At 35.5% G+C, this 27,630-nt stretch overlaps 1 protein-coding gene across 3 annotated transcripts in view; it reads left to right on the top strand.

Moving 5' to 3' along the window:
- babo (TGF-beta receptor type-1 babo) overlaps window positions 1-27,630 on the top strand; it is a 118,273-nt gene that overhangs the window by 66,794 nt on the left and 23,849 nt on the right. For 2 of the 3 annotated variants that reach the window (XM_081744178.1, XM_081744176.1), the window contains exons 4-8: window positions 5,956-6,198; window positions 8,704-8,934; window positions 10,824-10,997; window positions 12,959-13,131; window positions 26,685-26,793. In XM_081744178.1, coding sequence (XP_081600304.1) covers window positions 5,956-6,198; window positions 8,704-8,934; window positions 10,824-10,997; window positions 12,959-13,131; window positions 26,685-26,793 — 930 coding nt within the window. The remainder of the gene's footprint in view (window positions 1-5,955; window positions 6,199-8,703; window positions 8,935-10,823; window positions 10,998-12,958; window positions 13,132-26,684; window positions 26,794-27,630) is intronic. The other variant, XM_081744177.1, reaches the window with a different exon arrangement.

The following is a 27,630-nucleotide window of genomic DNA, read 5'->3' as shown; positions in this document are numbered from 1 at the left end:
TGATTCTGAGCGTGTGCATTTGTGCCTGTAAAGAATATGTGCACTCTTTGACTCCGCTGGCAACTAAGAATATGTGTGGGATGTGGTACGTGCAGTTTCTTTTTCAGTCTCCTATTTAACGAAATGGAACTCTTAAGAATGTTTCTCTCCCTCGCCCCCCTGGAAAGCTTTATTAACTCTTATAATTCGTACTAATTCAAGAATGATGACTTAACATCCTTCTACTGAGAGTAAAACAGAATGACACATAGGGATTGGCTGGTACAATACAGGTCAGTAAAATCTCGTCTTTAAATATATGTTAGAAGCGATACTATATTTTGTGGAGATTCACCTGTATATACCCCTGCACTGCACGCATTTGCATGATTATTCTAGTTTAGTTTTGGTATTAGTGTTTCAGGGTGTTTGACAAATTGCATGTTTATATGATTGATAAATGTATTTACTAGGTATCACTTTTCTTAATATAAACTTTTGTAGTTGAGGTTTTTAATAAATACATATTTTTGAGTAAATTTTAATTTTTTTGTAACTATGTATAATAAGTATGTTTTGTCATATAAAACTGTTTTTTGAATTTACTTGCTGTCTTTTTTTTAATTAATAATAAGATATGCTCGTATAAAACTAAGTTGATATTTGATTGTAGCTGTCTTTTAACGTATGCAACTAGATACAGAAACAACATTACTGAGGAAAAATGGAAATAATAGTGTTGTTTCTCACTGTTGTGAGTAAAGCTTATTTAACGTTGATTCTTGTTTCATATTGAGAAATCTCAATTTTTTTGTTTGTTTGTACAATTTTCATGATCACATGTAAGAACTCATATATGCATTATGTATTTACGGGCATTTGAGACCTTGCATCAGAGATACATAGAGTCACAAGCCAGGAAACGTGAATTTACGGAAGAGCGTGATGACATCTTCCTATCCTATACGAAGTCAAATAGTCCCTTCAAAAATTTCTCAACTGATACTGTAGTTTCTTGCAAGGGCGACCCTTTGGTTCTGCACACACTTCTACTATCATTGTTGGAAGCATTTCGGAAAGCCTTGTAAGAAATACGCACACCTAAACCGTCACGTTGCAGCTAATATTGTTTCGTAATTTAAAGCGGGTCTCTCTTAGCGGAATGTTCAGTTTTTGGAACTGCTAAAAAAATCAGGAGGTGCTATGTCGGCAGATGTGTCTTCAACATTGGAGGGGGGGGGGGGGGTAAGACCGTTCCCATATTTTTTTCTTTTTCTTTAAACGATGTTTAATATATTTATGAAGTTGAAGTGAGCAGATTTGAGGCTTATTCTGAGGGAGCATCAATTTGATCTCACTTTCCTTTCTGGCAGTCGTACACAAATCATCACATTTCTCCCCAAAAAACACATTTCAAATCGGATTATTGGGGGGACAGTCCCCTCCCAGTTCCAAGATTGAAGGGGACTTGTCGCCCTCCCCCCCACCGAGATTTGCGCCAGTGTCGGCAGATAAGGGGACCTTAAAGAAGTAAAAGTGATAGAATACTGGTGATTTTGAAGGAGAAAGGTGAATCAGGTCTGAAGAATAGACAGGTGTGTTGTGATGCGATTGTGAAGTTGTCGCTGCGCATAGATCCATCCACTCGTTTGCTGCTTACAGGATTACAAAATAGAGTAACCAATTTTCATGCAGCTAGAAAGAGGATACCTTATTTCAATTGACATTTGAAGCAAAACGCCCCAAGAAAGGATTTAAGGAAACGATAAAGATATTGACACATTACTAAGATTACAAATTTATTAGCTCAATGAAGCAAAGCTACTACTTAAGTCTTTATGCTCTGATGGTTCAGTTGATCGAGATTCTCTTCAATAAATCCAAGTATGTATTCCGTTTATTTTAATAATGGAGACTAAAAATAGTAAGACAAATCCTACTACTTCTTGAAGGAGATTAAGGAAAGGTCAACGGTCATTGGGGTAATGGTTCTTTATATAATCCCTTTCCACGAGAAAAATTCCTACGCCGTGGGATTTATTCCTCAATATGGCAACACTGAACTCATTGCAAAATATACGGAACTGAAAGATAAAATAAAGTCGTATGACGTCAAAAGAATACCAACGTCAAAACACAAGGCCGCTAGTCTTTGAACATGCGTCTGATTCTATTTGGCACTTACGGAAGCTCATTTAGGAAACTACTTATAATAAATAACTTTGTTCTGATAACAGCCTTCGGTAATGTTTTCGGCTAATGATGCTCTGTCTTGGATGTATCACTCCGCAAGAGTCAGAAGGAAACAGTCAACATGACTTTGCTTTGTTGCGCACCTGTAAGTAGATCTTGTGACAAAATTTGATGGAGTGCCGCTCTTGCAGTACTTCCGTCATTTCGCGACATGTGAAAGTTTGACAGGCGTTTCTGCGCTGAGTGCCAACAAGTTGGGTCAAGAGAATAGAGGGCCATCTGACTTCTTTGACTCAGAAAGTATCCTTTATCTTTTGAGTTGAATTCAACTACATTCAACATATTGGAAGTGTTTTGCTCACTGCCGTACGACATTAACAGATTCAAAATTACTGCATAAAAATTACTATGTAAAAATGTCTTCTGCAGTGTTCAGTTTTTCTTTCTCTGTTCAAAGTCTTTATCAGAGGTATCACCAGAAAAGTTTTTCAAGGGAATCAAGGAAATATTACAAAAAAATCTCTCCTATGCATTTTTTCTTTTAATTTTATCCAAAGCGACCCAAACATAATTAGAATTTTTTAATGCCCACCCATACTTCGAATGGAAATTTACCCTGTCCATTATGCTTTTCATTACACACACTTTCGACTCGTTCTAGACATGTGGTTCTCAATTGGTGTGCTTCGATATTTGGCTTTTCTGCCACGAAATTTCGGAATGAAATCTTGCCGTTTGACGTCCGTGCAAGTTAAAGGTGACGGTGATGATGCGAAGGAATGAAATAGTGGAGGGAAATGAGAGAACCCCGAGGAAGGTCAAGCATATCGTGTTCGACGCAGCTTTCAATACAATGTGACAGTGCAGGTGTAAAGGTGGGAAACATATAAATAAAATAGGTATAACAAGAAAAAATATTCCAAAGGCCAAAAAATTTTCAGAAAAATACTTATGTTCAAGAATGGATACTAGTAATTGATGAGAATTTCGAGCTTTCGTTTTTTAAAACAATACTTCAATTCGTACTAGAACAGAGGAGAAATTGCACCCGAGGCAATCTGTTGCAGTTTGCTAACTCGTACGTTAGTATACTGTGGGTATAGTTAACAAAGAAGGCTGTATCATGACGAAAATAAACGTCGACAACCACTGTTCTAGATAAAAACAAAAAATTGGTTCCCTTCCACTTTCCAATTTAGTTGATGCTGAAGAAAACTCGTGCAGTAATTTATCTTGTGTCTGCAAGTTGAATGAAGATAAAAGCTAGGGCTTCCTCGGTATAAAATGATTGTAGTCCTCACCTTTGATTTGGTGGATCCAAGTTCGATTCGCGGTAAGGATTCATGTGGTTAGGTCGACGTCTTATATAACTTCGATATTGAAAGGAATTGTGTAACCCCAAAGCTTGTGATTATCTCTGATGGAACGCCTCTGTTGTAAACAGTTATTAAATTAAAGTGTTAGGATAATAAAAAACACCTCAATAAAAATTACCTTTATATTTGGTGATTTTATCAGTGTTTGAATCATGTATTTTTCGTATTAGATTTCGCAAAATTTTAAATAATTGAAAAAAAGTGGAATTGCACTCACAGAGTCGGTAATTAACGTTGAACAGATATTCGAATCTGTGTGATCATTAAAGGGCTATAAAATGTGTGACTCCTAAGAACAATATTACAACCAGTTACTTAGTATTCCTTTCTTTGGTTTGATGTCCATTGCCCGTTGAGGGTATATATATTTTTATATCTAACCCAGTACCCAGTATCGAGAGGCAATTGGGGAGGTGCTTGAGGTATTATCCAGCGAACTCCGGTATAGGAAGCGCAAAATTGCTGAGCGAGAATCAAATATTCTGATTACTTATAAACGAAGACAATGTTGTTACTAGGAGTTTATTGGCCATTGTACGAGTAAATACAAAATACTATTACGTCATATCTCAGCGTAATCTTTGCATTCTATTTTTCCAAATCAAGAACCAGCATAGTCGTGCATTATACAATTATTGCTATAAACTTGATGAAAAAAAGGATGGTGTAGTGGAGACTTATGGAACGACATACCAGTCTTCCTGCCTCCGGTTAGTTTCTCATGTGCGGCAGTGAATTATTAAAGACTGTCCGTTGAATAAAAATATTTTTTTGGTGTAACTTTCGATTTTTTAAATATAATTAAATGATGCATGTTACTTGGTAATGAACTCATCCAGGAGTCCATTACCAATATGAGAGTAAATATAATTTCAAAACATGTTTTCCGAATTGATCTAATTTTAACGATATAAGTACAACTTTAAATTACAGAAGGCTGTTCGTTACAACCGTAGTGACATCGTAGTTTACGAAGTTATATTTTCTCCTCTTTCATTCTTGGTGTATAAAAGGCGAAAGAGAGCTGTCATGAATTGTTGCTGAACGTCTAGTTCTTTCGCACTTTCTTTGCAGAAACAAATGCTTCCCAATTACAATTACCACTCCGCAATTAACACGTCGAGAGTAACATTTAAACTTGTATTTATTGGCGTGGATGGGCGGTTATGCGTATGTGTAACACTACTTGCTAGCAACTCGAATGAATCTGGACACAAGTTTTGCGTATTACTTTCTGCCTGCCAGAAAAGAGGCGATTCAAAATGGTTTATTGGCGAAAATGTTGAGAAACAAATGTTCATGGGATTGGAGACTACATCTTGTGGCTGCAGAACATTGTCGTCGAAAAGTTCCATTCCAATATAAATGTTTCTGCTATCCTGTTTATGTAACAAAATATAATGGACTTAACCTGGTTTACTTGAAGAATAAAACCTAAAGATACTCCGATTACTACATTCTACGAAGGACTATTACACGGTTGATATATATTTCAGCTAGATGCTGTATTGTCAGTTTATAGACTCCAAGCGCCAGTACATTTTGTTTTTCTGAACTGGAATTTCGTACTATTTCAAGTACCTCCCCAATATCTTTACGATGGTAGATCAAAAATGAAAATTCTTTGGTTTCACTCGGAATCAAATCCGCCACTGCGCGTACCAGACATTTGCGTTAATCATATGTCTGACTTCATGGGAACTTTTCCTTGAAGATTTGGCATAAAATTTTAACCAAATAGATTTTCGTTTTCCTATAGGTGTGGAGAAAAATTGCGAGAATTAGCTGGGTCGAGCGGAGAGGATGTTAGTGTTCTTTTCTCCTCCACCATTTCTCTTAGGTATTATTGAGAAAAGAAAGAGAAACTGGTTGGAACATTGGCTAAAAAGAACTGTATTATAAGGGACGTGCTAGAGGGTATGGTAGCAGAAAAGAGAAGGAGGGGCGAATGAGAATACAATTAATAGAAGATATCAGAACAGAGAAATCGTATGTGAAGGCGAAGAGGTTAGCGGAAGATTGTGAAGCATGGAAGCTTCTCAGTTGCAGCAAGTGACCTGCCAATAATGGCAGAATACTTATGATGAAGATAGGTTATCCTCAGAAATTTGAAGAAAGTAGCAAAATAGATTATTTTTTAAACAAAAGATTACTATTTTTAGTATAGGTGTGATTTTAAAATTAATAGGTGTTTTAACTAGCGAAAAACATAGTTTAGGATAAACGTGGTTTTTTATTCAATACTTGTTCGTGTTTGTATATTTGTGTGTGAGTGTGTGTGTTTAAATGGTAAAATATAATGTGATTTTTTATATATACACAATATTTTAAAACTCGTTAATGTTGCGTAATATATGGTTTCTTTCTTGGTGTACGAAACTTTAATAAACGTTACAATCTGCCTCAGAGACCACCCCTACCACGGATTCTGCAACGCTAGAACAATGGGAACTAGTAGTAATTATTGCAGGGCCAATTTGCCTTTTCACCCTCGCAGTGGTTATTGTGTATAGTTTTTGGCAGCAGAAGAAAAGAATAGATCGGTACCGGCGGACTGCAGAGAACTCCATAGAAGCACCGGACCATCCAATCTTAGGGAAGATTTCCATCAAGGATATGATTGAAATGACAACTAGTGGATCTGGGTCAGGTAAGGTGGCACTTTAACTTGTTACCTTTTTGTTTTTTCTGTTCTATTTATTTTATTAGATTTGTCAAAGAAAATCGAGCTACTGTCTTTACTTTTAAGTTATTTTTTGTGTATTATTATTATTATTATTATTATTATTCGTTTCGGCAGGTCCTGGACTAATGAGTTTGTTTTCAATTTTAGATTTGGGCCTGGAAATGTTTCTTCCACGTTTCTCGATCTTCAGCTTCCTCTTCTAACTCCCAATATTTTCTTCTATTTCTCAAATCATTGATCAACTGTGTTCTTTTTCTTCATATTCCTCGCTTCCCTTCCATCTTTCCTTCTATGGCGGTGTGAAAAAGACAATTTCTTCGCAAGATGTGTCCAATCCAATTGGCTTTCTTACGAAGGATGCTGCCTACAAGTGTTCTCTTTTCTCCTATTTATTTTAAAACATCTTCGTTTGTTGCTCTTTCTGTCCATTTTATCTTCTCCATTTTCCTCCAACACCACATTTCGAAGCTCTCCAAATATTTCTTCTGTAACTTCCGTAATGTCTAAGTCTCTGAACCACTCTGAACCATACAGTCCTATGCTCCATATATAACACTTGACCAACTTCTTCTCAAGTCCAATGTTGAGCCTGTGATCTTTTCTTCTTGAGTTCTTCTTTAGCTACGGCAATTCTTGACCTGATCTCTTTGGTACAGTAAGCGTTTCTCGTCAAAATACTTCCCAAATACTTGAAATCGTCAGCCTCTTCAAGTTCTCTTTTGTTTATTGGTTGTTTATCTATTTTACTAGATTTATCAAAGAAATTTGAGATACTGCCTTCACTTTAACTTGCTATCTTTTTGTTTTCGGTTTGTTTGTCTAATATATTAGATATATCAAAGAAAACCGAGTTTTTAGATATATCGAAGAAAGCCGAGTTAGAGCCTTCACTTTAACTCATCATCCTTTTCTATACTTATTACTTTATTACATTTATGAAAGAAATCCAAGAAATTAAAGTTACAGTCTTCAATTTAATCCATTATCCTTTTATTTTGTGTTTGATGATTTTATTAGATGTATGTAAGAAATACAGAAAAAAATAAGAAAAGAAAAAAGAAAAAGAAATCTTTGAGTTTTACGTCCCACGAGGGTGGGTTACAGGAGACGGTGATGATGAGAAATGAATGAAATGGTGGAATGAAGAAAGTGGGAGGAAACGGGAGAACCCCGAGAAAACCCGCACACACAGTATTTGTCCACCTCAAAGTTCACTTGGCGCGAGCTGGGATCGAACCAGGGACCATACGACCAGAGGTGAACGCACTACCACCGAGACACCGCGGCCTTTAAGAAATCTGTGTTACAATCTGCGCTTTAACTCGTTATTCTTTATTTTCTTTTTGCTTATTTTATTGTACTTACCAAGGAAATCCTAGTTAAGCCTACGTCCATTTTACATCTGAAAATATAATAATAATAATTATAACTATACAATACAGAAATATTTTTCATGACGCTATTAATTGGTTCCTTACTATGCAGTACCGCCTTGTTCGATATCTATTTACAATTGATTTAAATTGGATTTGTTCACTACAAAAATATAAGAAAATAGATAACGATAATAATAATAATAATACACAAAAGAGTGAAAAAGTGCATGACATGACCGGAACTCTGAGTAACCCGGGATCTTCGGCGTACCGTACCGTTGCGTTAACTACGCTACGCAGTCAACTCCCACAACAGCCATACACTGTCACTCACTCTTCGGTGTTTTTTCACTCAGACTATGACAAGCACAACAGCTAGATCTAAGCCACGTAGTCTAAGTGAAAACCCGTCGAAGTGTGAGAAAGTGTATGGCTGTTCTGAAAATCCCGGGTTCGAGTCTCGGTACAATTAAATCACTTTTTCACTCTTTGTAAGTTTTTGAATTCGCACCTACAGAGGATATGATGTGTAAAAATAAGTTTAAATCGATTGTTTCTTCCTTTCATTAGAATTTAAATTGGCAAACCTATACCAATTCATAAAATTGCGTAATAATAAAAAAAACATTACAGCAAAGCCAGCGTTGTTCTAAAGCGCATGCAAGATATTCATGTATTATTAGATATAATGAAAAAAAAAAGAAAAGTGTCTGAAAATGAGACATATGAAACAATATATGCCATTGAACTGAATAAAATGACTTGCTTGATGTAGATCCTAATGCGCAGTTTTCGAAAAAAAAAATGCGAAATAAATCGACCTCGTGTTAATAATTCATTTAGTTCTCTCGAAGATAGTAGCAGTGAACACTATTACCGTTCGTTCAGTCCTAATAATAATAATTTACTGTTTTTTCAAGAAATATTTTGTTTCTCGGAAATTTCCCCGAATATTTTGATTTCAGTCCTCATTTTTTAAAATTAAATCAATAATATTTCTAAGTTTCTCTATACTTCTGAGCAACAGTTCAATTGAATTGCTTATTGTAATTTTGATTTGTCATTATTGTGTATGTTCTTTTTTTGTTTACAGGTTTGCCACTGTTGGTTCAACGTAGCATAGCCCGGCAGATTCAGCTGGTGGAAATAATAGGTAAGGGACGATTTGGAGAAGTATGGCGAGGAAGATGGAGAGGCGAAAATGTTGCTGTAAAAATATTTTCTTCAAGAGAAGAACGATCGTGGTTTCGTGAAGCCGAAATTTATCAGACTGTCATGCTTCGGCATGAGAACATTCTAGGATTTATTGCAGCTGATAATAAAGGTAAGTGATATTCTTGTTTCTGTAGGAATTGCAGGTTAGTTTAGGCATTACATTCCTCAGAGGGGGGAATAAACTAATGGCTTTAATATAAAAAGTTTGAGAATAATGTGAAACATCAGTTTAACAAAACTTTCAGACTTTCGAAATTAATTTGGTATAAATTTTTTAACAGTGAAAATAGGATGAATTTCAATTATATATTGAAAAAAAAAAAAAGTTTAAAGAGACGAAATTTTCATTCGTTATGCAGAAACTTTAAAATTCCTTTAAATGAAATGTTTCAACACACGTTAAATTTTGACAGGGGAAGGGATCTAGAAATAATTTTACAATTTAATCATTTCGTTGTACTGGTGTTCGTTATAGAAACATTTAAGTGTACGCTAAAGATGCATATCGTACGACTGAATTATTATTGGTAGATCTTAAATTTAATCCCAGTCAAAAAATAGAAAAAGCAATTATGTGGAATAAAAATGTTTTACTACAAAAAAGGTGTCCTCAAAATAAAAATAAAAAAATGATAATTGAGATAGAGTACAAAAGTTATTTTAAACTACCGATTTGTGACTGATATAAACATAGGTAACTTGTACAACACAAAGTACAAACATGAGTGTATATATATATATATATATATATATATATATAAGCAGCTTGCTATTATGCAAACATACCTTCGCGTTATACACACAAGCTATCTTCTAAATACAGAGTCCGTTAGAGAAGTATGCATAATTCAATAGATGGTATCTGAGTATTGTTTCCGAACTTGATTTGAATTATCATTATGTAGCTTGGTGTTTCCTCAAATGTCGGCACGCTCGTCACTGTAACATGTTACGTGCAACATAAAATAGTGACAAAATGGCTGATTCACACTTGACATTTGAGGAACAAAACTCTGTACTCAAGTGAAATTTTCAAGTTTCAAACTGTCTGAAGTTCAACGCTATCCGAAGCGTGAATGTGGAACAAAACACGCTTGGCATTACATAGTTTTTTATGACTTTAAAAGAGACTAGCCTTTGGCCCAGGAAGATCGATCGTGTTAATTCCTTTTTATGGGCGAAAAATTTGAGCTATTTTGGATAGGGAGGATAACAAAATACATCGAATCCATACCCTGCGATCCAGGGGCGTCATTTCAGACTTCGCTTGGGAGGGGCAAGAGCACCACTGACTAGGTCCGCAAACAGACACAGAAGTTTGGGGAGCCATGAATAAAATAAGGGGGGGGGGGCGAGTCATGAAAATTCTCTTACAAATATCTAAATTGTGATTTTTGTATTAATAATAGCATTTTGTATTGAGGTCTGGAGGGGCCATTGAAAGTTTAGGGGGGCAGGCCCCCATGGTCCTCCTCTAGTTGTTGGCCTGCCACTGACATAAGAATCTCACGTGTTGTGCTAGTATATTAATAGACAATCTATTAAAGCATATGTATTCCTCAATTGCCCCCTCCTGCCCTCCCTAAATGACGCCCCTGCTGCGATCCGCTGCACAGAGCTTTTGGTTTTTGTATTGCTATGCTACATGTAACTTTCCTATCCAAAATCGCTCAAGTTTTTCACCCATAACAAAAAAATTGACACGGTCAATCGTCCTGGGATTTCGAAATTTGGATTTTGTGTAACAGAATACCTCGAATCCATACCTCGGGATCAGTTACACAGAACTTTTATTTTATTTATTTGTTTATTTATTTTTTGTGTGTTTGGATGTATTATCAGGAGACGGAAACCAAAATTATGTCTCTGCTTATCTTTATAACAAACCTAGTTAAACAGATTTCATTGTTAATAGCAGATAAAATACGATCTCCGGATGTTAATTTGGAGTCAACAGTCACATCATTTTATTATCGCGTATTTCTCTCTTTCTTATAGATAATGGAACTTGGACGCAGCTGTGGTTGATAACGGACTACCATGAAAACGGTTCTTTGTTCGACTATTTGAATAGAACGACAGTTGATACAGCAGGAATGATCCGGATGGCCTTGTCTATTGCTACTGGTTTAGCTCATCTGCATATGGAGATAGTTGGGACGCAAGGTAAGGGTAAGGATTAAACATTTTTTAATCTAGATTTCTCTCATCTTCTACTTCTTCCTCTGTTAATCTGATGAAGCATCATTGAAAGTATTCGTAGAGTTTCTACTTACAGAAGCTACTATCGTAGATTTCCCTCTTCACTGCGATAAAATAAAAACGTTAATGCACAACTCCTTTTTATATGTATATCTTCCCCTCCCCAAGTTTCGGGGTTGAATTTGGATTTAAATGGCATCGGAAGTGTCACTGTTTATCTCAGGAACCACGAAAACTATGGATTCGACACTAATAACCTTCTACCTCCCCCCCCCCCAAGTTGCGAGGCTTAATTTGGCTTTAAACGGCGTTGGAAGTGTCACTGTTTATCTCAGCGACCCCAAAACCTTCGGTTTCGACACTAATATCGGTTATTTTCAATCATTTTTAAACGTATCTCCTTTCCTCCCCCGCCCCTAAATTGAACCGTCAAAGTGAAATGATAAAAACCGTCCCAGGCCTGAACCTCATCTATGTTGAAAATTAGATTGAGATCGGTCGGATGATCCACACAAAGTGACAAACATAGTGACTTTCATTTTTATATATATAGATAGGGCACATACTCGTAAGAAAACTTACTTACCTTGTGCTGTGTTTGTTACCGGAATTGAATATTTTTTTCCTTTCTGGAAACATCATCAGCACATGCTCTAGAGAGGAAGGAGATCTTCAATTAAAGCAACAGACACGGATGTACACTCATGTCCAAAATGATTGTCGCATATCTATAACTGTATTCTTGTAAGAATTTTATTTGATACTGATTTTGCAGGGTACTTTTAATACTGATACTATGTGTATAATCGGAAAATGTATATTTATGGTAAATATCATTGGTAAAGAATTATAAATACGAAAATTAGAATGAGTAAAACAAAATGTTGCTAAATGGACAAGAAAGTTTTATTATCGTTTTGTTGTTCTTATTTAATGCTCTTTTGACATGAAATTTCCCACATACATGTCTTTGTCGATTATACACATACTAACATTATAAGAAATACCGGGCAAAGTTATTATCAAATTATATTCCTACAATAACATATTTATACATATGCGACAATAATTTTGGACATGAGTGTACAAAGTAAGCCTCTTTTCTTATTCAATTTCTTCATTTTACGTACCAGAGTTTTCAACTACAACATAGCCAACTTGTAATTTTGTGTTAAAGAACATATGAATAAAAATCAATAACTATCTGTTTCCATCGTCCTAATCAGTGTTGCCAGGTCTGAATATTAAAAAGTAGCGAGATTGTGCTCCAAAAGTAGCAGATTTGTACTATGGTAGCCAAAACATAAAAATGAATTACTCATATTTTGCACCTATACACTTTAATTGAAACACCTGGAATTGGAAATACGTCAGATGTTTGAATTGACAAAGATCAGGCGGCGATCGTAGTTTCGGACTGTTGGTGGCGGTATGTTAGGGAAAACTTCATACTACGTCAGGAGCAGTAGAGCTACAATGTGCAATGAACTGGGCAAATGATAGTATAAGATGGGCTATCTTTCTGATTTCCAAGGAGACATGTTTACTTAAGTCAGCTTTGTGGGTTCTGAAGTACATTACAACGTTTACAATATCCTTTTTCACTGTTATTCCTCACTTCGTTAATTAAGTTGCTAAATTCTTTATCTGGAAGCCATGAATTTTGGAAGTTTTTATTGTATTTACTCCACTTCCTCATGATGTTAATCCCGGCGGAAGCTCATGTGGTTTGGATTCCACGTTAAACAGTAGGTCCCGTGTCATATAGCCTCGCTGCTGAAAGGGACGTTAAACTCAAAATCAACTCAATCAATTCATGACGTTAATAATACAGTTAGTATTAATAATTTATCAAATTATTATTGTATACTGTAATGTTTCTGACAATTTTAATTACTTCTTGAGTGATATCACATGTTTTATTCTTGTAGGTAAACCAGCAATAGCGCATCGAGATCTCAAGTCCAAAAACATCCTAGTGAAACAAAACGGAATCTGCGCTATTGGAGATTTGGGGTTGGCGGTTCGACATGATGCCAGCACTGACACCGTAGATATTCCTCTTAACAACAGAGTGGGAACCAAGCGATATATGGCCCCTGAGGTGAGTAAGAAATCATCTTTATATTGTGCATGAGATTTCAGCCTGCGTTATCAAAAGAATATCATTGTTGTTTCTCTCTTGTAACAGAATTATTCTGCTGGAAACTTTGTACTGTGGAAGAGTATGTAGTATGGTGAAACTCCAGTTATCCGGATCGATATCAGAGCGGTCCCAGGTTCGATTCCCGGTTGGGACACACTGTCAAACAAGTGTAAAAGCTTTCTCAGCCCAGCCATCCTGAGTGAAGTTTTCCAGGGTTTTCTCTCATTCACACCAGGAAATGCCGGGATGATAACTAACATGCAGGTCCTAGGCCGCTTCCTTTCTTCCCTATCCTCGGTTAGTGTGACCACCAAGGAACGTCATCCGTCATACGTAACGGTCTAACATAGCCATAGATGGCGAAAGCCCAGAAAACTACCGTATTTGCGCGAATATAGGCCGTATCTAAACTTTTGACACGAGATTATAGAAAAAGTAAATATCGAATATAGGCCTCATCACAAAATTTACGAGAAAGTTGTGTGTTGCAGTTTTGGAAGTGTGTATCCGTCATTCACACAAAGCTAGTGTAAGATAATTCTATAGAAATTACATTATGAACAAAGGAACTTCGACAGCAGGAGCCAGTTTGCAAAGTGCATCTATCTCAGAAGTGTGCTGTTGGCTTTTTGGCTGCTTGGCGATCAATATTGGAAGGACGAGGGCGAAAAATCAGATGCTGGTGATGCTGCGATGGTGGGAAGTAATTGTGCTTAAGTGGGTACAAACAAGCTGACGCAGTTTTGCTAAATGAAAGTTGCGTTTCTTTTCCAAGAACAGGTACTGTATACAGTGTATAACAAAATACGTATTCGTGTTAATAAAAGTATTAAGTGTACAAGGGTTTTTTTTTGTGCCAATGTAAGGTGTTGCCGGTACCCAATGAAGGTGGCAATTTTTGCTTTTCTGTATTTTCTTCTCAAGTCCTTGAAGGTTTATAAAAATAACTGCAGTAACTTGTAATGGTATTAATTTTAACCCAGAAGAAAAGTGTACATGTCATTTTTGAAATTGACAGTTTATTATCTGAGGGGGAAAAATCTCGATTATAGGCCGCACCATGATTTTTCAAGCCAAAATTCAGGAAAAAAGTTTGGCCTATATTCGCGCAAATACGGTATTTTCTAATCCTGATCCGGATCGATATCAGCAAATAAAAGAAGATACGTTTTGAAAGTAAATAAATATTGAAATACGAACTGTATATGTATATTCATTCGTGAAAATACATATAGTATATATACATGGATAAATCTATGTTGATATTTAACTAATTTCAAATGTGGCCTTTGTGGTGGACAAACACCGTGCTCGTGGGTTTTCTCGAGTTTCTCCCGTTTCCATCCACTTTCTTCATTCCACCTTTTCACTCATCATCACCGACCGTCTCCTTTAGCCTAACCGGCATAATCGTGGGACGTAAAACTTAAAGATTTCATTTTTTCACTAATTTCAAAGATACAGTTAGTTGTATTTCTGTACTCTTGTGTTCTAAGACTATCCGAATCTACCGTTTTCTTAAACGGTGTCTTCCCGTTGTGCCTACTTTCCGTTATGCCTACAGGCCCTCCAGCACTTTGTAGAAAATATTTTTAATGATCTTATCTGTAGGCAGAACGGTAATTCCCGTTGTGCCTACTTCCCGTTCTGCCTACTCTTTCGAGACGGGGAATTCTGTGCAGGGAGGGATCTTTTCTAGGGATTTTTTCTTTAGTAATTCTAATAGATTCTGTAAGAAGAATAACTATTCCTTTAAATTTCATCATATATTTTAAATGTTATCTTACTTGCTCTTCTCAGAAAAAATGACTAGGTACAGTTTTGTTATTAGCAGCGTTATTCACGTCTACTTTAGTAGAGATGTGTTTTTTTAATACTTACAGAGAAATGGAAAATTAATTGATTCAGTTACAAGAAAATAAACTTATTTCGGTCTAATATCAAGTCATTTCACAACAAAATTTTATTCAGTTTTCCAGTAGTTCATCTCCAACATTCTAAGGCTCGCAGTACGTAATAGGTGCTACAGTTCACATCCTCAAAATATATTTGGCCATATATTAAACAAACAATGCAAGAAGATGCATAATTCGGTCTCTTTTCTTTTTCTAAAAAAAGCCTTTGTCTTCTACATCACAGATCTTTTTCCGGCATCACCTCTATATATGATCAGGTGCTTTGTCCTCTATACATGATTCTGTATTACACGCAATATGTCGTACTTATATTGTAAAAAAAGAAAAAAATGGGACCGCAATGGCTCAGGGGTAGAGCGTTCACCTCTGGTGCATGGGGTCCATGGTTCGATCCCAACCAATATGATAATGTTGAGGGAAGAACAAATAATGTTGTAGAGGGCTGGCACTCTAAATTAAACAGAAAACTTACAAGAGAACATCCAAATATTTTTACATTTGTACAGCTGTTGCAGCAAGAACAGAGTGAGAATGAAGCTTGTATGCTGATGTTGGAGGTAGGAAAAAAGCCGAAGGAACCAAAGCTGAAATATAAGCGAATTGAACAAAAAATAAAATCATTGAAGGCACGTCTGGAATCACATGTAATAGACTTGGTGGCTTACACAGATGCAGTTGCATACTGTTTGCATTTAGAACAGTGATGGTGAGATGTTTTAAATATATTGGCTATATTAACGATATATGGTATTAACATTGACGATATGTAGTATTTACATTGACAATATAAGTATATGTAACATTGCATGTAGTATAGAATCGTGTTAGAAGACAAATTACCTGTTAAGGTAATGCCAAAGAAGGAGCAGTGATGTAAAAGACAAAGGCTCTTTTTTTTCAAAAGGGCCGCCTTATGCATCCTCTTGCATTGTTTGTTTAATGTATGGCCGAACATGTCTTGAGGATGTGAATTGTGGCACTTTTTAGTACTGCAAGCCTTAGTATGCTGGAGATAAACTACTGGAAAACCGATTAAAATTCGGTTGTGAAATGAATTGATATTAGCCCGAAGTAAGTCTGTTTCGTGTTCGTTTCAGATACAATGTCAAACGGGTTACTGGCAACTGAATCAATCAATTCGAGGAAAGAGATATGATGGAGACAAACACTCTTTTTAAAGGCCGCCTTATGCATCCTCTTGCGTTGTTTGTTTAATAGTTGGCCAGACATGTCTTGGGGATGTGAACTGTGGCATTTTTTAGTACTGCAAGTCTTAGCATGCTGGAGGTAAACTACTGGAAACCCAAATAAAATTTTGTTCTGAAATTGCTTGATATTAGATCTTTTTTTTTTTTTAATGTTTGTTTCACATACAATGTCTAACATTCTTGCAACTGAGTCAACCAATTTTCCATGTATGATGAAACTTGTAGAGGTGGTGGTTGTTTTTACAGAAGCTTTTAGAAATACTAAAGAAATATTCCCTACAAATATTCCTCCCTGCACATAATTCCCCGTCTCGAAAGAGTAGGCACAACGGGAAGTAGGCACAACGGGAATTACCGTTCTGCCTAGAGATAAGATAATTAAAAATATTTTCTTTAAAGTGCTGGAGGGTCTGTAGGCAGAACGGGAAGTAGGCACAACGGGAATGAACCTCTTAAACAAAAACAACTTTAGAGTTTTTGTTTTAGAACATAATCTGTTTTACTTTCAAGCGACGATACGAGGGAAGAAAAAGTATGGAAATCTTCAAACAAATCGATTTCCAGATTTCAACGGATTTACACGTTTCATGCCCCCTACATACCAGAAATGTGATTTTTCGATATAAGTCCGTTCATTGGTCCGAATGTAAGCATATTCACTCACTAGACGCCATAGAATTCAACGTGTCCGCACCAATTTTAAACTGAAGGTTTTCATATAATTTTCTAGGGGAAGTTTCCAAACGTTCTTCCTACTGCTAAAGATAAGGGTAGTTTACTGAAGGCTGCGGGAGAAAAAAAAAAGTGATTTTCTCGAAGATCGCTCTATTGATTTTGTTTATATTTAATTTATCAATACTTTATTAGCAGCCCTATACTGTAGTGTAAGTCATTTTTCGGGAAAAAATACAAGGGGTAGTTTACTCTTCGAGGGGTGGGTTGTCTTCGGGCAATTTTTTTTTTTTTTTTTTTTTTTTTTTTTTTAATGACTCAGGCGAATGTATTCATATTTCATTAGGAATTCTATAATGTTGCGTAAATCAGTTTGTGAAAATATCGCCAAGCAGTAGATTTTTTCTGTCATAGACAACTCACTCGATTTTATTGATATTTTACAAACAGATATTTCATTAATAACCCTAAATACGTTATAAGTCATTTGTTATGAAAAATCCACGTTTACGTTTGAGAGTATGTTTTTCTTTGGACAAAGTTTTCCGAAAACGCCTTATAATTTAGATAATGTTTCACAAGAAAATGTTTCATTAATAACTGCAGCATGACATGATTTGCTTAAGAAATTCGATCGAGATAGTTTAATGCAGCGGCTCGTACCTGTTATTGACGATTGCTCCATTATTTGGATTTTTCCCTATCCAGATTGCTACAGAGCCCGCTTGTCCAGATAATTGGAGTTTCATTGTAATTGTTCGGGTAGCAGTCTTAGTGGTTTGGTAGTGTGATTTAAATATGAACTTAACTTGGAAGATGGAGAGAAAATAAGATTGATATAAAAAGTAAACCGTCTATAGTTAGAATGTAATATGTCAAGCCTTGTATAGTTCTTGAATTCCGTAGAAAGTAAGTAAGCTATTGTAAAAGTGATTTCAAATGCACGTGTTAGGAGTATGTGGCTCAAGTCGTAGGGGAAGGCAGTTATGTATTGATATATATGCAGAAAACTGAACAAATATAATTAGTGGCAGGGAGTATCTAGTATTTATTTGTTTTTAGATTTTGTTTAAGTGACACCAATTACGAAATAGTCTACTGAATCCATAGGGGACAAAACTCGATATTGCACTGTAGTGTGATATTGATAACTTTCCTTATTTCACCTGTGTTGTTTAATTTATTATCTGGAGTATTTCACACAGTATTCTCCATAATTTCTCAATTACCACTACCTGCGGCACTGCAGCTGTATAGTGTTGTTGGGTAAATACCAAGCTTTCCAATGCTCCTGTTTTTCCTATATTTGCATCTCTTCCTATAAACTCCTATATTTCCTACATTTTAACGAAACCTCCTATATTTTTGTGGCATTGCTTCTTTTACTTGTGAAAATAACATAAGGAAATAAAGTATGGGTGGTTGGAAGGCCTTTTGTCTCCTCAGTAGGGTAGTTGAATGAAGACTCTTCTGTGTTTCGTCCTTTCCTGATTATTGTCTAAAGATAATTACATCAAACAATATACAGTTAGCGCAAAAATATTCATACACTTACAAAATGGAACAAAAAATAAACTAGTTTCGCCATATTCATTAAAAAGTTCTATGGAGTAGTGATTTTAAAGACTTTTGAATAATTTATTTAGGTGTATCAATACATTTTGCACTAACTGTAGGCAAATAATTGTAGAATATGTTACACATAGTCATATTTTACTTTAAAAGCGCCAGCTGCAGAATGTTTTCTAATGCAGACGCTTTTTACTCTTTCTTAATGGTCGTTGTTTAGTACTGGTGAGCTACGTACGAAAACACCAAGAAACTCGTATAAAATTTTGCAACGAGATAATTACCCATTTAGTTATATTCAGAGCAGAATGTATGTTCATATAGCAATTGGTGTAATTTCCATGTTTTTTATTTCTCTCTATTGGATAATTGAAATGTTCCTTTTTCACAGCTCCTATATTTTTTCGTCGTGATTTCCTATATTTTCGTTTCATTAGCATTGGAAAGCCTGAAATACATTAAAATGGTCTATATTTTGTGCCGTATCCCATGTAGTTCACGTCTTCAACAGAAGTGCAGTTCGTATATATAGAATGCCGCCTTCTACATGGTGGCTTGTGCCATAAATAAGTTATTGTCCACTCATACGGAAGGGAAACTTCTGGAAAACACCCCTGATAACTAAATGGCCAATCACAACCTTCGTTTCAAACAATTGACAGTTCTCAACTCTACGTGGAGTCTTGGCTGCCACAATTCCAAACGCTGTGTGCGATATAATCGATTCCCTTTTCCCAAGACCAGCTAATGCCTGACATCTGTTTTATATTAGCCATAGTATTGCAGTGTTCCCATATTCTGGAAAATCGGGCAAACTCAGGGAAATCATGCGTTTTGCGTAAAATGTCGTGGAAAGTCAGGAAACGTAAATTTGCAAGTGTAACATCCTTTTTTTTTTTTTTTTTTTTTTTCAGTCTAACATTGTTTCCTCTCTATCAGTTGTACAGATTGACATGTGAAAGAAACTACAGTGATACAGCATTTCCATGATAACATTGATTCAGTGTTGCTATTTCGTGTTGAGGGAGTACCGTGTGTGTGTGAGACAGAGAGGGGAATAATGGATCATGTAAAAACAGTAATCGAAGTGTAACTTGTCATCTTCGTGGACATCGGTTTTAAGGCAGAAGAACAACTGAAAGCATCAGATAAACTAGGTTTCAAGCTTGACTGTCGAAACTTTCTACTCGGCTCAATCTAGAAGATTGTGGAAAGGAGTCCTCTGAAGCACAAATTGATACGTACTCTGTCACCTTTAGACCCAAGGCTACAAAAGAAGAATCCAGAACTTGCTCAGACTAGGATGAAACACATCCTACAAACTCTGCATGAACATAACAGAATATCTGATTCTGTAGCTGAGAAAGCAAAGTGTGAATTTATGTCTTTTTGTACTGGAATCCAGGGGTCTCATGACTTCTTTGCAAAGGTAATGTCCAAGAATAATCTGATTTGTGGAATATTGTGTAAATGTTAATTTCATCCCACGATAATGTCTCAGTAGAGGGCGAGTTCTTAGTCAATAAGACACTTATTGTAGAAAACCAAATCGAAGATTCTCTGATAGCAGAAAGGCGGGTGCATGATGCAGTTACGTACAATGGAGGTGTAGAATCTGTTCCTGTTGATCGAAGAATGCTTCTCCCAGTTCGTTCAGCTCGGAGACGCTATGATGAATACCTTAATCAGAAACTAATCAAAAGTGCAGAGAAAAGTAAAATCAGAGGTGAAAAATGAAAACTAAGTGCTGAAGTTAAGAAATTGGAAGCAAGGAAGAAACAAATAGAATAGACGCTCTCGTAGGACAAATTCAAGAATTGAAAGCAAAACAAAATTCTGTTTAAAAATGTAAATGAGAGGATTAACATTTCTCAGAGTTGGCAAAATTAGAACTGATAGAGGGCCACGGTGGCTTAGTGGTAGATCGTTCATCTCTAGTTCATAGTGTCCTTGGTTCGATTCCAGCTCGCGGCACTCAACTTTGTGATGGACAAACACTGTGTGCGTTTGTTTTCTTGGGGTGCTCCCGTTTCCTCCCACAGTTTCATTCCACCATTTCATTCATTTCTCATCATCACCATCTCCTTTAGCCTAGACGGCATAATCGTGGAATGTAAAACTTTAAAAGATTTCATTTCATTTAATTTTAGGATTGATAGTAATATGTCTCAGGGAGAGTTGGCAATACATTCTTGACTGCATGTTATATTGCTTTTTATTGTTTTCTCAAGCAGAAAAAATGCCTAGTTTGCAATGTCAAGGTATGTGGTATTGTATCATGCATATATTATTGTATACTTACTTGATAAATTTTGTGCAAATAACATAAATATTGAACATAACAAATATATACATTGTAATTAACCCTTATCCGGGCAACCGGGGCCTCCCAGGCCCAATATCTCCATTTTCTTCGAATTTCTCAATAATAACACATATTTCGATTACATAAAATTCTGAGTTCTTCTATCCTTAGTCGAAGTTAAAATCGTGAACATATCGAGTTGGTAAAACTACTGGATTATTTTTTAAAAAGTTGAAAACATTTTCCTGACGTAACCGGGGCCTAGGAGGCCCCGTATATCTTTAATGCAATTCCTGTGAAATACTAGATCAAATGGTCACATAATTGTATATTGAACACGTGGCTATTGTAACCTTTAGTCGGAAAAGTATGTGACAATCAGGGTTGGCAAAAACCATGGTTTTTATTGAAAAAAAAAACAAACAAAAAACCCGTTTTTTTGTTTAAACCTTTTTTTGTTTTGTTTTGTTTTGTTTTGTTTTGTCAACGATAATCTAGACTGCCTTCTGTCTGCTAAAACCTGATCAATTTGATTGTATTTTTCCATCTGAAGAAGACCAAGTATCAGGGTTGGCAAAAACCATGGTTTTTATTGAAAAACAAAAACAAAAAAGCAGTTTTTTTTTGTTTAAACCAGGTTCCCTTGGTTTAAATAATTTGCTCTATGTATTTATATCACATATGGACAGAAATAAGCTTGTTTCGCCTTGGTGTTAGTATGCAGCAACCGGGTTATGCTGGAAGGGGTCACATAAGCTTAAAGCAGAATCCAAACCGCTTCTCGGCTTACATCCAAGAGAAATTGGCCTCCATTTGAACTCGAAACCGGGACTAATTGGCCACAAATGCGATACGTCTGCCGACTCATTCACGAAGGACTCCTTATAAAAATACGTTGACTGATCTTTACATATTTGTTAATATAATCGTCAAGAGTCATTAGGACAGAAGGACAAAAAGATTAACAATTGCACAAGTGGAACCATTATACAGAATTACATATGGACAATTTCCAAGTACTACAGAGTACAGAAGAACTAATTTAGTCCAAGTCAGTTCACTACGACTTATATTAGTCCAAGTTAAAGGAATACAACGACTTAATTTGCATATCAGTAAGAATAGTGAATACAGATGTGAATTATGAGTCCACTTTGGCTCTGACCCATTTATACATAAATAGATACCAAAGATACTTCTGATTTCAATAAATTCCTCTCGTGGGGCTTGTATGCTCCCCCCCTGGAAATAAAGTACAGCATTTTGTTGCATTTTTATCAATAATAAACATTATTAAAACGAAACAATATTTAGAATTTTTCTTTGATTGCAATTGCATAACAATAATAACACTTAAAAAATCACAAAAGAAACATTCATAAAATGATATTTAAAAAAGTTACTTTTGTAGTATAACCTCTTCGAGTAATGAATGGGGAATTTAGGTTTGAATATAATACGAATAATATACGGGAGGAAACGTGATAACCCACAAATGTGTGTTCATCAAGATTTTACGAATAATTACACTTTTACTTACGTTTTTTGGTTTAAACCAGTTGATTTTTTTTTTTTTTTTTTTAAAAAAACATGATTTAAACCAGGCAACCCTGGTGACAATAAACATTGAATTTTACGTGTTCTGCACTTAAAATATATACTGGGCCTGACAGGCCCCGGTTGCCCGTCTACGTTACAAAAATGTCTGGATCGGATTTACTATTCTGTTTGCCTTACAAAAGGGTTACACAAAGATTTGCTGCTTGACAAAAGTATATATATTCTAGATTAGCCGGAACAGTATGTGACGATAGACATTGCATTTTGAATTTTCTGCACTTAAAATATGTACTGGGTCTGACAGGCCCCGGTTGCCCGTCTACGTTACAAAATGTCCCCCATTTATATTCAGGAATTTATGTAAGGGAAATCGATTTTCACTTTTTTGTGGGAACCCTGTATTGAAAGAAGTGGGAAGAAATCATACTGGCACAATGAGTGTGAACACGTTGCAATCCTGCAAATGAGGAGAAAAAGGGATTTAGAGAGGAAGGGATGCTGCTGTAAAATTCAGCATGGGAACTTGAAAGAAATTTGCCGAACTGTACTTCTGTTACGTGAACGCACTATACTTATATATGATGTGCTAAGTTGGAATGTTGCTTTTTCCACTCACATAAAATCCTTAGTGGGGCAGAAATTCATAAAAACATACTTAAAAACATACATGTTATAAAACATTTTGTGAGGACTTTTCAGTATCGCCTGTTTCAAAAAATACACTTGGAATGGTTGCAATGTATTTTAGAAAGAATGTTCTTAATTAGAGTGAAATTATATATGTATTTAAAACGAAAAGTGTAACTCTATTGTGCGATACCAAGCATACATAAATATATGGTGTACGGGCTAAATTTGACAGTTGCTTACAGGGAATATCAGTCAAAACGAGATATGGAAACATGGAAAAATGACAAAGATGACAATAATAAAAAGACTACCCTGCGAAGAAATAACGCGCTAACCGATCGTTCAGAATATTCAATACATCTGGGCGCGTAAACAGCGTGGGGTTGGATGTGTGTAAGTATACGAATTAAAGGAAATTTAGAAATATTCAGTGGCGTAGCCAACAGTATATGGTTATGGGGAGCCTTACAATTTAGTAGAAGGAGGAGGATAAATTAATATCGTCAAAAATTCATTCCACACGATTAGCATCACAATTGTTGCATACACAAATATTTTCCAAAATTTGAAACCAATAAGTAGCATGCTTCTTGTACAAAGTTTACTGTGTAGACTACAAAAGTAATTGTTGTAATTGAGAAAATTTAAAATTTAAAAGGGTCCTGTTTTAAGCTATTGAAAAGAGGCTTTGATATATCGTGTATACACTGCGTTTTTAGCTTCCATATAGTCCGGGTCTTACTTCAAAATGTGGAATCATCCAGCAGCCACCCTTTCCACCAAAGGCTTCATCATGGTGTTCAGCAACTCCACATAGGTATTCAAATTGAGCTTGAGTCCTTATTCAAAGACGTGAGCTAACACTACATCATTCTCACTGGAGACATATTCAAACACCATCACATTTTGCGGAAATTTACTGTGCATGACAGCATGAACGTCCGATGGAATGTAGACAAGCCATCTGTTGTAATGGAGGTTGTATATCTAGTCCTATCAAATGTTTTTCTTATCAGTGGAGACCCATGATTTTTCTGTTCGTACGAGATGTTTAATCTTTTTAAAGAATTTCTTTGCCTTCATGAGGCAGTTTGTTCGAACTTTTTCTCTCAGGAGTTGGCCTTTACGCCTTTTCTAAGAGTGATAGCCGGGATCTTCATTCATGTCTAGCTTTACGGTGGACGCTGCAATACTAATTTTCCACGCTAGCGCTGGAATTTCCTTGCCTACGTATTTTGTCACTTTTTCATGCACTTATTGAACAATTCATGTGTTCAGCAGCGCACAGTGAAACGAAATGCCTAAAACGTGGCCAAAAATGAAAATGTGAAAGTTCCTATCTGATTATTTTTAAGTGTCAGATTGGCTAGAGAAAGAGTTGGTCTCCTAAACTTTGTCCATGGAAACGGTCGGCCCTTTATACCAGAGCTATTATTGGAAGTCAAAGCGAACCTACTTTTGTACGTCTCGTAACAGCTGATAAGCATGTGAAATATAGCTGGAATTTCATATGAAATATTTCATTATGTACTCTTCCGATCTTTTAAAGTCAAAATGGACGTTGTTTCGTTAGGTATGTAAAGTATTTTAACCTCATGTATTATTCATAATACATTATTTACTATACAATTATTTTCATTAATGTTTATATAAAAAATGTTGAAATTATTACAAAGTTTGTTAAAAACTGAACTCAAAAGTTATATATGACGCTCCATTCCGCTAAATTTTGTATTGACACATACTCTATGATCGATTTACTACAAGACTGTGATTAAAAAAAAAAAAAAAAGAAAAGAAAAAGAAAAGAAAAAAAAGCTGCGCCTTTTTTTGTACACTACAAATGAATATTTAAGAATTTTGTTAATGGTGAAAAAAAGCTTTAAAAAATAAAGCTAAAATTATTATAAAATAAGTGAAAATGATGTTTATAAGGTACATACAAATAAGATTGTGAAAGGCAACAAATAAATAAAGAGAAGGAATGCTTCAGTACAACATGGAAAGGACAGTCGACGCATACATATTTTAGCTTCCATTATTTTATTATTTGTATGAAATATATACAATAAATTGAATTAAATAAAATTAAATAGTTTAGTAATATAAGAAGTGATTATTTGATAATATTGATTATATTAATTATACTAATTTTAAGTCAAAAGACGAATTTATCTAATTGATGAAAGACCAATTGAAAAGCGATCTACAAATCATAATCGAAAATTTGGAAAATCGCCTATCTTTGAGGAGTGGTCGTTGTATTAAACTATGTTAACAATATGAAGGTGCACATCGCATCTTTATATTATAAGATGAGAAACAAATATCAAGAGGCCAATAGAAAAGCATGACCGATTTATTTTACAATAATAATAAATGGCTAAGTGTTATGTTATCGTTTTATTTACCTGGTAATACTGCGAAGACTCCAAAGAAACAAAAAGGTCGAGCACTTTCTTCGGAAATTTTAACTTGAAGAGAAAGTTCAAAGGAAAGAAGAACTGAAGAAATCCGCAATAATAGTGACCTTAGTACATTGAAATACGCTACGCAAACGAGTCTTCCCTCTTCCGGAAAATTGAGTGCTTCAAAAGTTGTCAAAGAGGCTTTATTTTCAAGTCCATTGAGAGCAGAGAAGTGTATGAAGGTGTGACATTAATGTCTTCACATACAGACTGTATACCAATGATGAAGTGCTAGCTCTTTTTCTTGATATGGGAATATCAAGAAAAAAAATATCAAACGTTGAGAAACAGGGCACTAGCCAAAAGTTCTAAATTGTACCCATCGTATTTAAATATTTTAATTTGATCCGCTATATTGGATCCACCATTTTCAGTTTTTCCAATTTTGGTATCAAATTCGTAATCAGTGAGTTAAAAATCGCAGCGTACCCATTTTACTGCACTGTGCGGCAGCTCGAATGTCGTCTGTGTGTTTTGGACTCCGTTGAACTTTGGACTCCGCTTCGTGGACTCCGTTGAACTTCTTCATTTCATATTCTAACGCTTTTACGGTGTTCACGCAGCATTAAGCAGCTGTCTTGATTGCAGAATTTGGATGTCCGGGTACGAATCATTATAAGAAAGGTAACTCTTTTCCAATATTCTGGTGCCTCCCACTTGTCCATTGCAGTTCCGGGTGCATCACGAGTGCATCTGAAACCACAGTGCGAAAACATATTTAGACTCGGATAAATGTATCCTGAGACCAGATATTTATGCACAAACTACAGTATCAAATGCAGCGTGAACATCCGGTATACGTAAGATTTATAATCCAAATCAAAGAAGAAACAGAAGTTCACGTGTACGAACATCTACTTTCGTATTGGGATGAAAGTTGGTATGCAGATAAATGGAACCGTCGTTCCTTACATAATAATAATATAAATAGATGATATGAGAATCACTCTCTTACATAAGCGTTTGCATATGTAAGCTTTTATTTGTGTCTTTTAATATGTAACCTATTATCCATTAATGTAATTACTGAAAAATTCATATCAAATCTTAATCATGAATCTGTAAGTTAAAAACCAGTAGTACAGGTAATTAAAATAGAAATGTAATTTTAATGTGTTTCTGTTAGAATAAAATTGTGTACTAGTTTATTTAATAATAATATGTTATTTGTGATTTTCTGTAGGTACTTGAAGAGAGTATAAATATGAATCATTTTGATTCGTTCAAAAGGGCAGACGTGTATGCCTTAGGACTGATATTCTGGGAAATAGCCAGGAGATGTAATATTGGAGGTGAGTGACTGAAATTTAATGGAATTAAGAAATAAAGTAGGTGCAATTCAGTAAATATTTTGGCGGATACGTTGGTGACAGAAACCATCTTTCTAAGGAGTTAGGTTTACCAAAACTGCTTTATATTTTTCTCTGTTCAACTTACATACGGTCTGTTTACGTAAGTCCAAAACTGCCTGTTTTGCAGTATTGTTCAAAACAATGTGGCCACCCACGTCTATTTAGAACGCCCAGCACGCTTATAAACAGTTGGAATTAAATCTAACAAATATCGATTTTCTTTGGTCAAGTATTAGGATTTCGTACCAACGGTTGAGAGAATGTGGCTTTCTAAAATAAAATGGGTGACTTAAAAATCTTTGAACAAGTGTACCTATTTTTATGTCCTTTGACTTTTTATTTTGGAATTATTTATTCAAATAACACTGTGCAACAAATTTTCAACTTTTTTCTCTTTCCTGAAAAAGAATGACTGATCCCTATAGAACTTTTTACGCTGATTAAAGTGATGTAACTAGAATTTCTGTATCAGCCTCAATTCTGAGAAATAGCCGATTAAAATTTTAATATATAATATGATTAATATGCTAGGTTAAACATTATAGAGCTTGTAAAGACCGTCTAAATTTTGAAGGAACCGTATGAAATTTAGAAGACACCTTGCAATTTAGAGGATACAAATTCCTACCAATGCCTGACTGTAAGTGTTTCAAGGGGCATTTGGCTCCTGGATTGTAAGTTAGAAAATCTTTTATGCAGTTGTATCTACAGTTTGAACGATTTTGTGACAAAACTGCGTACTTTTCAGGAGTTTGTTCCCTTGGGAAAGATCCTATG

The sequence above is a fragment of the Thermobia domestica genome, chromosome 17 (genome assembly GCF_964235325.1).
Source record: "Thermobia domestica chromosome 17, izTheDome1.hap1.1, whole genome shotgun sequence".
NCBI classification, from domain to species: domain Eukaryota; kingdom Metazoa; phylum Arthropoda; class Insecta; order Zygentoma; family Lepismatidae; genus Thermobia; species Thermobia domestica.
This window is presented reverse-complemented; position numbering and strand designations above follow the sequence as displayed.